General features: G+C 32.8%; 1 protein-coding gene across 1 annotated transcript in view; it reads left to right on the top strand.

Moving 5' to 3' along the window:
- Positions 1-12316, top strand: part of LRP1B (LDL receptor related protein 1B) — a 1866249-nt gene that overhangs the window by 1602403 nt on the left and 251530 nt on the right. Inside the window, exons 56-57 of the mRNA XM_042994392.1 lie at positions 4421-4604; positions 9510-9595. Of these exons, the coding sequence (XP_042850326.1) occupies positions 4421-4604; positions 9510-9595 (270 nt within the window). The remainder of the gene's footprint in view (positions 1-4420; positions 4605-9509; positions 9596-12316) is intronic.

The following is a 12316-nucleotide window of genomic DNA, read 5'->3' as shown; positions in this document are numbered from 1 at the left end:
TAAACATTAATTTTTTTTTTAAATTTACAGACTTAAAACACACATGTAGTCACTTATAACATTGTATTGTTGGTAAAATGAAACAAGACAATGAACCAAAATAACTCTTGATGAGATGAGTATCTATCAGATAATCAATTTTGGCAATAAATATTTTGAAACCCAATGGAGCAGAAAAAAATATTATTAGTGACTTATGCACAATGAATATAAAGTGTTTCTTGAAATATTAGGGAACAGGTCATAGAAATATTACAGATAATTAGTTACAATTTCAATGCAGAGTTTATAAATAGTGCTTTAGTTGTATCTGTATAATATATTCTATATTTCTATATGTTTATGGAATTTATAAATCATAGAATCTGTCTGTCATCCATCTATCTAGCATCTGTGTATCTTTCCATCTATCTAAAAACTTAAATTTCAAAGTAGATCTCCTTACATTTTTTTCTATGTGTATTCAAAATCTATCATAACAAATATGGTGGTAAAACCTAATAATCATAGAATATTAGATGACCACCTTTTGATATAACATCCAAATGAGCTTCAGTATTTTCATAATGCCTGCATATAAGAAGTACTTAGTACTCAGAAATGCCATATTTAGAAAACTACTGTGGTAGAAATAGATATCATCCAGAGCATCATATTAAATCGTACTATTTTAATTACTTTATAAGACCATCATACAGAAATACTTGTTTGTTGATAACTTTAAAAAAATCAGTATTTTCCCCTTGACTTCTCAGAAGGGGTCATAGAATGAAGTGAGAATTCTAGTTAAAATAGGTAATATATTTATTTAATCATTTAGAAAGTCTCTGTGTCTGATACCTGACAGAATTGCTATGAATAGCATTCTTGAATATGTACACATGTCAAAACTAATGAATAAAATAAAATATCTATTGGGGAAACAAGACCAATATAAAAATTCAAGCAGAATCAGAAATGAGAGATTTAAATAAAGTTTCAAAGCTAATATTTTACATATTGTGTTAAAAATATGTATATATGTATGCATATACATACACATACATACACACACTTATATTTATATTCATGATAATTTGTTGATAGGAAATTGAGTAAAAAGCCTTATATACAACAAAATGCTTATATATTTGGGGGGGGGGAAGTCAGCTTATTGGTTTCTCTTTTCCAGGAAATGGAGAAAAATATCCAGTAACCCATTTTTCATTACAATAGCTATAGAACATGGCAATAAATCCTCCACCAAATTCTGCAATAAAATGAAAATTGCTTACAAAAGCAAAATTTAGACCTTATGGACTGTGAACAATTTGCACGTTTGTTGTAAGACAAATACAGTGTATCTAACTATTCAGCAGGGAGTAATAACATTTACTAAAGCAAGGATCTTATTTTGATGTGAAGGATAATTTACCATGTAAAAATAAATGTACTTCTGGGAGAGAAATAAGTTTTAATGTATGTATTAGAAATAATATTTGTAAAATATTGCTTAAAAAGCTACAAAGAAACTTCTCTGAATTTAATAGGAAAAGTTTGGGTAGCTATATTTCTTTCTGGTAGCTATATGATCCTATATAAAAATTAATACAAATCAGGAAAATTTGAAGTCATTCTTGATGGTGAGAAAAATTAAGATGATATTGAAAATACATAAATCTCACTTTCATAAAAAATGGGTTTTTTTGGTAAATGAAAATGAGAAAATTTAAAACTCATTTTCCAGTATAGATTAATCTCTCATCTTTTATCTTTGAAGGTACAAATGATTATTCTTTTATTTCACTCAACTTATGAAAGCTAGGCTGGTAGAATGTCCAACTGAGACCTTTGGGTTATTTGGGAGCAAAAATGTTTTTGTTAAAACAAGGTTAACGGATTGGGGGAAATGATCTTTTAAAAAAAATCTTCCTTTTCAATAAATAATATTTTAAAAACTTACTGATAACCTCTTAAACATATTTCATTTGTTTATGGAAATCTATATTTAGTAACTTTTACCAATTTTACATTAAGAAATTGATTTTCTATAAATGTGGAAGCTATTTGATATAGTAGTTCTATTTGATATAGTAGTTCTATAAACCTGATGTTAGCCATTCAAAGTGATTTTCAGAAATCCCATTAAAATTAGGACACTGTTTATTTCCTTTTATAATACTCTGAGAGGAATTCAGTACATTCTATTAAAATTCCTTTTACTTGTCCTAAAGTGCTCCTTGAATTCAACAGTGCCCTATGTCAGCCTATGGATCTCTGGTTTCTGGCCTAAGTGATCCCTACTCTAGTCCTTTTCAGTGATTTATTTTAGTATCCTGTCATTTTCTACTTGTGTTTTTTTAAAAAATATTTTTTAAAAATTGTGGTAAAATATACATAACATAAAATTTACCATTTTAACCAACTTTTTTCATTTATTTATTTTTGACAGAGAAAGAGAGCCTGAGTGAGGGAGGAGCAGAAAGAGAGGGAGGGGTAGAGACATAGGGAGAAAGAGGGAGAGAAAATCTCTACGCTGTCAGCGCAGAGCCGGAATGACTCGGGGCTCAGTCCCAGGAACCATGAGATCATGACCTGAGCCAAAATCAAGCGTCGGACGCTCAACCTACTGAGCCACCTAGGCTCCCCTACCATTTTAACAATTTTTAAATGTACACTTAGGTGACATTAATCACCTCATTTTCCTTTGCCATAGCAAAGCACTGATTGTCCTGACTTCCTTAAACAGGTAGCAGGATAAGTCTTCTCAAAGAAAGTAAGAGTTTGATGAGGAGAGTTTAGGAAATCAAGCTGTGGCTCTTGTTTTGACTTAAAACAACTTGTAATTGCTGAGAATTATTAGCTAAATATTGGTGTAAATTGTTAACAATGAAAGCGCTTAAGCAATTCATTATGAGCTTAAAGCAATTCATTCCTTATAAAAGAACTTAGTAACAGCCATTTAGTTTGCTTTGGAACATTTCTGGGTGAAGATGAAGTGGCCTCTCCACCAAATAATGGTGTTTTTTTTGTGCTTAAAAAACTCAATTGTTTGCTTACTATTTAATAAATGCACATATATCTCTCTGATTTTTTTCCCAATAGATACAAAGATCTGCCATCACATTTTATCCTCAGATAAATAATCTAGGTTATTAAATGTTTGCTTTGAATAACCCTTGGATACTAGTTACTCATAATGATTTAGGGTTTCTTTTTAACTCACTGTCCTTCTCAATATTCACACATTCCTTAATTCCAAGAGTGCTAAAGAGTCTTGGTAAAGATTAGTATGATCATAATCATCTGGCCAATTATAGATTCATTTTGTATAATTATAATTCTCATATGCTGCCTGGCAGAGATTGAATATAGACCTGAAAGACAGTGACCAGTCACAGTACGTCATTATTTTCAGGACTGCAAAGACATACTATGGTGTGACATCAGAATTTACATGCTGGTTAGTAAATATTGCATATCATCATCAGAGCTTCATATAGTACATGATAGAGAGATGCTGAACAAAAGATTTGATGACACAAAAATTGATTAAATTATAGTGGGAAATTATGTTAATATTATTTTATTTCTCCAAACAGCATCAGCATGCCAAGTTATGGGATCAGACCCAGTTGACCAATATTAATTGTGCCTTAGTATATGTTATAGACAGTCTCAGCAATCCTCTGGCTTTATCTGGGCAACTTCACCCGTATGTCTCTAGCTTCTCATCAGTTAACTAAAAATAATAATACCTACATCACTGATTTCTGTAAGGCCCTGTTGAAATAGCATATGTACCAATGCTAGTAATCTTCAAAGCTCTGAATAATCATTAATTCTTATGATCGTTAAAGTCTTCTAAAAAGTCAAGATAATGCAGTAGAAAAAGAATGAAGGAAGTTGACTAGTTTTGTGGTCCTTGCCATGATATGGCCACATGGCTTTGATGATGTCAGTTAACTTTTATAAAAATCTTGCCAACCTCGGATGATCAAATGAAGATATTTGGGAGAATTTGTTTTTAGCTTTAATATTACTTAATATACATAATTCTTATTAAAGGTTAATCCCTGGAGACAGAAAGACTTGCCATTATCTATTCTTTTTTTTTTAATTAATTTATTTTTTAAAGTTTACTTACTTATTTTGAGAGACACAGAGACAGCATGAGTGGGGGTAGGTCAAAGAGAGAGGGAGACAGAGAGTCCCATGCTGTCAGCATGGAGCCCGATATGGAGCTCAAACTCATAAAACCATGAGATCATGACCTGAGCTAAAACCAAGAGTCAGATGCTTAACTGACTGAGCTATCCAGGCACCCTGTCATTATCTATTCTTAAATGATTTTCTTGCTTGAATCATGCTAAGAGGATATCCAATAGGAAAAGACAGTGACAATGATATGAAATGATTATACTTGTTTCTCATTCTTTAGTGCAAATGCTGGCCTGGATTCCAACTGAAGGATGATGGTAAAACATGTGTGGACGTTGACGAATGCTCCTTGGGATTTCCGTGTAGCCAGCAATGCATCAATACATATGGGACCTACAAGTGCTTTTGTACAGATGGGTATGAAATACAACCTGATAACCCAAATGGCTGCAAATCACTCTCAGGTATGGAATTGAACTTGTCCACTGATCCAGCCTCAGTTACACATATGGATTCTGAGTTTTATAGCTATTCTTATTGAATTCACTCCCCTTTGCTGTTTGTGAGAAATCAAAATTCTTCCTTACTTACCTTGATATAGGGATATGTCACTCTAATTTTGTGTGCTGTCCACAAACTGTTCTGTTTGTAATAAAATCGCATTATGGTCTTGTGAATTATTAAGTGATTTTTAGATTTTGAGAGTGCTCAGAGGTAAAAAGAACTATTTCTAGCATTTTTTCCTGCTACATCACAGGTTCTTAAGAGAAGGTTTGGCCAAGACTATTAAAGAGCCTATTGTGACTGTATTATAATAGCTTTCCTTCTCCCCTATACCATATATGCTCATATACATATGCCAAGAAGGTCAATAATGATAATAGTAATGATGATGACAACAATAGCAATAAATCAGCTATATAGGACTACTTGAATTCTTCCATAGACTCAGCAAATATTATTAAACTTCTCTTTGTTTCTAGTAGTGAGTTTCACTTTGCAAATTAGAAAATTTAATAGAACGTGGGCCATAATTTTAAAAATATTATAATTCATTAGGGGAGAAAATCACACATATTAAAATAATGCAAAGCAATATATAATAAATGAGCAAAAAAATGATACATAATATTATCTCTACCCCCTCACTTTCTGTGAATCAAACAGCATTCCTAGCTTCTTATGTATATGTATGTCACATTTCTATGACGGCGTAGAGTGTATTATGCTAAGCAAAGTAAGTCAGTCAGAGAAGGACAAGGGGGTGCTCAAACTCCTGGCCCCAGAGATGATGACCTGAACTGAAGTCAGATGCTTAACCAACTGAGCCACCCAGATGCCCCTCAGGCATCAGGAATTCTTTTTTTTTTTTATTTTTTTAAACGTGTATTTATTATTGAGAGACAGAGAGAGACAGAGCGTGAGCAGGGGAAGCACAGGGCAGAGGGAGAGGGAGACAGAATCTGAAGCAGGCTTCAGGCTCTGAGCTGTCAGCACAGAGCCCGACGCAGGACTGAAACTCATGAACCGCGAGATCATGACCTGAGCCGAAGTGGGATGCTCAACCGACTGAGCCACCCAGGCGCCCCTAGGAATTCTTAAAATTAGTTTTTCAACTGGTTAACCCTTTGCACATTATAGAGAAACAAACAAAAAAAAAACCCTTTCAGTTTTTTTGTGTGTTTGTTTTATTTCACTTTTACTTATTCTTGGAGTATTCCTCACTGAATCAATTTGTATATTATTTGAAGCCTGTTGTTTTATTTGCAAACCTACTTGCTACATCATGCATTCAGCCACATGAAATAAGAAAAAAGAAAATCACAAAACCGGTCAATGTTTTTGTTACTTTAAACTTTTCAGAAAGGAGGGTATGAAGGAGATGAATGCTGATGATTACATTTTTTGTCTCATTATATCATGTGTCCATGCTGTAGTTGTTTCTCATTAGCAGCAATAGTTAGAAACTAATAATGATACAAAAATGTGTTCCTGAAGCATAATTCTTTTGCTAAAGAGAAGATCGATTTTTTCCAACTTTATTGAAGTATAGTTGACATACAGCTGTGTAACATATAGCTGTGTGACATATAGCTGTGTAACATGTCTACACATGATACACTTTAGATATTGCAACATGAGTGCCACCATAGTGTTAGGAATCCCTCTGTCACTTCACCTAATTACCATTTCTTTCTTGTGGTGATAACATTTAAGCTCTACTCTCTTAGCAACTTTCAAGTATGTAGTATTTTACCTAAAATCACCATGCTGTGCCTTAGATCCTCAGAATTTATTTGTCTTCTTACTGGAAGTTTGTATTCTTTAACCAACATCTCCCCATTTCTCTCACCCCTCGTACCTGGCAACCACCATTCTACTGTCTGTTTCTATGAGTTTGACTTTTTTGATATTCTACATATAGGTGATAATCACATAGTATTCATCCTTCTCTGACTTACTTCACTTAGTATAATGTTCTCAAGGACCATCCATGTTGTTGTAAATGGCAGAATTTCATTATTTCTCATGGCTGAATAATATTCCATTGTGTGTGTATATGTGTGTATAATGTATAATATATTATATATGTACATAATATATAAAACATATAATATGCATATATATTATATACTATAAAATATACATATGTGTAAATACATACATATAAATTGACACATGCATGTAAACACAGATACATATACATATACTTATATATATGTGTATGTACGTCACATCTTCTTTATTCATCCATTGATGGACATTTAGGTTATTTCCATATCTTGGCTGTTGTGAATAAAGCTGTCATAGACATGGGAGTGAAGATATCTATCTTTCTCATCATGTTTTTATTTCCTTTGGATAAATACCCAGAAGCAAGATTGCTGGTTCATATGTTGGTTCTATTTTTAATCTTTTAAGGAACCTCCATACTGGTTTTCATAGTGTATATACATTCCTACCGACAATGAACAAAGTTTTCCTTTTCTCAAATCCTTGTCAACACTTGTTATCTCTGGTGTTTTTGATGATAGATATTCTAACAGATGTAAGGTGATATCTCACTGATTTTAATTTGCGTTTCCCTGATTATTGTTGATGTTGAACATTTTTTGATGTACTTGTTGGTCATTTGTATGTCTTCTTTGGAAAAATGTCTATTCAGTTCCTCTGCCCATTTTTAAATCAATTTATTTTTGGTTTTTGTTATTGATTTGTATGTGATTTCTTTATATATTTTCAATGTAACCTGTTATCAGATATATAAATTACAAATATTTTCTCCCATTCCATATGTTGCCTTTTAATTGTGTTGATTGTTTCTTTTGCCGCACAGAAAGAAATCTTTTACTTTGATATAGTTCTGCTTATTTTTGCCTTTATTGCTTGTGTTTTTTCTGTAATATCTAAAAAAATCATTACCATGACCTTAAAGGAGACTTTTGTTGATGTTTTCTTTGAGGAATTTTATAATTTCAGTTATTACATTTAAGTAGTAAAGAACAGAACTACCTAAGTATTAAGGTAACCATGACTGAGGTACCTGGGTGGTTAGGTTGGTTAAGCGTTGGACTCTTGATCTCAGCTCAGGATATGATCTCACAGTTCATGAGATCGAGCCTGGTGTGAGGTTCCATGATGACAGCATGGAGCCTGCTTGGGATTCTCTATCTCCCCTCTCTTTTCTGCCCCTCCCTTGCTTGTACTCTTTCCCAAATAAATGAACATTTTAAAAAAAGGTAGACCATGACTGACTAATTTTATATTTATACATATAGTTGACAAGGGATGACAAGATCCCTTCAACCTCAGACTGACTCTCTTGAGTAGGGTTCTGAGTCTCAGTTTAGCATCAACACAAAGACTGAATGATTGATTGGGGATGCTGTCCTTGCTCATAGAAGGAGATGTCTGGTATGTGTGATACACATTTCTTTTTTTTTTAATTTTTTTTAATGTTTATTATTTTTGAGAGAGAGAGAGAGAGCGAGCCTGGAAGGGGCAGAGAGAGAGGGAGACAACAGAATCGGAAGCAGGCTCCAGGCTCTGACCTGTCACCACAGAGCCCAATGCGGGGCTCGAACTCACAGACCGTGAGATCATGACCTGAGCTGTAGTCAGCCACCCAACCGACATAGCCACCCAGGCACCCCTGTGATACACATTTCTAATCCCTGACATAAAGTATGATAAAAAATAATACACTACCTTATTAATTATATACTTACTATGAAACTAAATTATAAGAAGAGGAAAGTAGTAGTTTTTAATATAAAGTAAACAAACATGACAATAGCTCTATAACAGTAAATGATTTCCAATAAAATCCATATTAAATTACATAAAGTGACTACTGTCTTCTTCATTGTTTTTTTCTTCTTCTTTTTTCTTTCTTTTTTTTCTTTTGTAGTTTCTACTGAAATTAAATTTGCTTACCAGGCAACTAAGCATATGACTGCATCTTAGAAACAAAGCTATTTATAAAGAGTTTGAACAAAACTTTAATTGAATTGCTCTAGGATTATAACAATCAAGAATGTGGTCAATTTGAATTTAAATTATTCAGATATGTATTCAAATAAACATGTTATATATGAAACTTTCTGAATATTTTTAAAAATCCATTTTGTTTCCAAAAATATTATAAAATAAAACCACTTTAAAGGTTTATATTTGGAGCATGGTCAGATTCCTATTATTATTTTTCTTAGATTCGAGAACAAATGAAATACTAAAATATATTGGAACAACTAAAAGAAGGAAATAAAGATCATTAAAAGAATTAAAAAGCAGGATTATGAGGAAAGGTGAAATTGATTAACAAAAATTATAGAACCTGGAATTCAGAAGTTATTTAAGAGAAGTCTCCAGGCAGATAAAAGAAATATGCGTAGGCAATGACACTCTTGATTTTCACCAAAGTCATTCTGACAGTATAAGCTGGTTATTTGATTATCAAGAAAGAATTTTCTGATTATAAGAATGTTTAGCTGTACTGTAGTATTCTAAGATATGTGTAGCTTATTCTTTCCCAAAATTCATTTTAAAAAATCAGATTATGACACCAGATATTTTCCGCCAGTTGCAAATAAATTAGATAACCTGCTGTTCACAAAAACTGAGGGAAAGAGAGGGATGCATTTAGAATTATCTAGATTTTCTATACTACCTGCGTATCTGCTATTTTTTCATTTTACTGTAAATTGAGATATTGAGATATTCAGTGTGAATTTTTTAACCATTAATCTACTATAGAACACTACATTTAAATTTATAGAAATTTAAAGTTGAAACTAAGTGAAGTTGAAAGCCATACATATAAAATTCTAATTCTGTTTTGTTTTTTTTTTTTTTGTCTTGGTGTTTAGATGAAGAACCTTTTCTAATTCTTGCTGATCATCATGAAATAAGGAAAATTAGCACTGATGGCTCCAACTACACACTCTTAAAACAGGTATGGTATTCTCATGATGATTTCATATTTAATATGGGTACTCCAGATATGCATTAGAACTGTAGAAATATCTCACAATTAGAATTTATGAAGCACTTGCTCATGGATACATGTATGTTTGTATAGGAGATTACGCTAAGTTTTATTTTGCTTGAATTGTCAAAGGGGTGTTCCAAACACGTTACATCACACCATATCTAAGAATGTAAAAAATATAAGATAGAATTAATGGAAGGGAAAAACTGTCGCAAGAATCGCTAGATTAGAGAAAGCATAAAATTATCTTTTAAAGTATTTTGTATTTCCCCCTTGGAATTTTAAAAATTAATACCTTTTCCAGAATTTTAAGTTTTAATTCATAGAACTAAGAAATAAAACAGGACTGACGATCTCTAGCCTTTCAAATTTAGAATTAATAAGGGGGTGAAAGTATAATTGTAATCGAGCCATGATTCAAAGGTTCTAAGGCACATATTTTTAGTTCTGCCGTCTTTATCCTCAACCTGTCCACTTCAAGAGAATCTGAGTTGATCTGTTTTGATGTTTGAGTCCTATTGTCAGGGTTTATTTATATATGTTATTTAAGATGAAAGTTATGGTTTCCATTTTATGATAGGATAGAAAACTGAATTGCTCACCTCAACTTTTTATTTCTCCCGGTCTGCAGTGGAAATAGCATAAAATCAAATCATTAAAACTACAGTGATTACTACATGGACTAGAGAAATCACATGCAGTTAGTTATAGCATATTTTTGGTTGTCAGGAGAAATAGCTTCTTTGGCAAGATTCAGTTTGTATCTGTTCTGCTGCAAATGTCTTTTTGCCCCAGACTGTACAGTAGTGACATAAATATGTGAAAGCACTGTCTACAACAAGTGTGCCAAAAATAAGGATATTTCTTGTTCTTGTAGTGTGGTTAAGCCAGCATTATGCATAGACAAAGAAGGCCATTCATGTGGTGATTTTTAGCAACATAAAGAATACCTGAACTATTTTTGCCACCTATTGATGGGTTCCTCTATTGCTCTTGTCAGTTTCAATCATTTTTCTTATGAGTCTCATTTTAAGTACAAATATTCATTAGAAACTGTGATATTGACTTTTCCTGACAGTTAGATTTTCCAGTTTTCCTCTAAGCCACAGATTGAAAATGAAAATTTCACTTGAAAATCCAGATTTCTGGCTACTCATGAAAATAAATAGAAAGACATAGCAATGCTGAGCTCACATCCTTGAATGTCCACAATCCAAATTGTATGGCAGTTGACACTTTGATATAGAGGCCATGCTCTCCAATTCACAGGAGTCCTCAGACTTCCTGTGTGCTTACAACATGTCTCCTCATTCATGAATGTCTGTGAGGTTTAGATTTTTGTTCTTGAGATTGGAGTGTGCCACCGACATTCACTGTATCACACTGCCTCTCTCTAATGGTGAACCCTACAGAGATTGGGAAATATAAAAATATTTCCATGTTGTTTATAGAGACTAAACAGAAATCTATTTAAAATATAAGAATTAGACAGCTATCTCTTTAAGAGATGAATAATATAAGAGAAATAATTCCAGAGAAAAAGTTTTAGTATTTATAACTATGCTAAAATGGAAAAGTGTTTGCTGCCCAAATGTTTTTCTATATTATTTAACTTAATTCTTTTCTTCCACGCAGTCTAATTTTAAGCTTATAACAAAATTAGCAAATGTTGAAAATTATCTTTTTCTTTTGGAGTTGGTCTCCATACCCCCTCTAAGCCTCTCTATACCTTCCAAGTTAGATGTGCCAGTCCTTGTATGGCCCCTGCAAAAGGAACAGGCTTATTTTCTTTTTACTAGGTTGTTTTTGTGTATTTGTTTACCATTTCTTCCTTTTAGACTCTGCTATCATAAAGGGAAAAAGTTCTCTCTTTAGGACAGTCTGTTTATAAGCTCAGTTGAACTAATAACTAAAATAGCAACAATATTTATTGACTTCACGGAAGACTATTACAGAGCTTCAGTGACATCCCCTTGCTTTATTTTCCAATCCTGTGACTCAGGACATTTCTACTGGTATCCCTTTTGTTGTTTTCATAGCTAATACGTTATCAGAGATTGTTCTTAATGGAGCAAAATGATTTTTTCCTGTATGCATCATTTAAGTATTTCATATACCCAAACCACTTTAATGCACACTTTCAGATAGCAATTTTTTCCTCGTGGTATCTTTTTTGACCATTGCCATCACTAGTACCTAAGTGGGGATGACTTCCAGATAGTTTTCTTAGTGTAGTGTTTATGAAAATGAAAAGGGAGTGAGAAAGATGAGGATGCTCATAAGGACTCTGAACATCTGTCTTTTGAAAGCATTTATTAATGTGACCACTGAGTAAGGAAATAGATACCCAAAAAACTAGAGACAAGCCTTACATCCAGTTTTGCCTGCAGTCTGTTTGGAATATATCATTTCTGTCAGGAAAGATATTTTTAACTGCATTTCATTACAGCATTATAGAAATTTTCAAGGAGTTCTAGGCAGTAGAAACATTTTTTTTCCTCAGAGATTTCTGTCTACATGTGCAGAATGAAGTAGAAAACGGAAGTAATTATATCTCCATATTTTCTCTCAGTGAAAATAAGTGAAAAAACATCCTTGTCTTAAATGTGAGAGGATTGTGTGTGTGTGTGTGTGTGTGTGTGTGTGTGTGTGTGTGTAGGTTATTAGGAAGAACGATTTACCCTA

This window comes from Panthera tigris, chromosome C1 (assembly GCF_018350195.1).
Source record: "Panthera tigris isolate Pti1 chromosome C1, P.tigris_Pti1_mat1.1, whole genome shotgun sequence".
Taxonomy (NCBI): Eukaryota; Metazoa; Chordata; class Mammalia; order Carnivora; family Felidae; genus Panthera; species Panthera tigris.
Note: the sequence above shows the minus strand (reverse complement) of the source record. Positions and strands in the feature narration are given on the sequence as shown.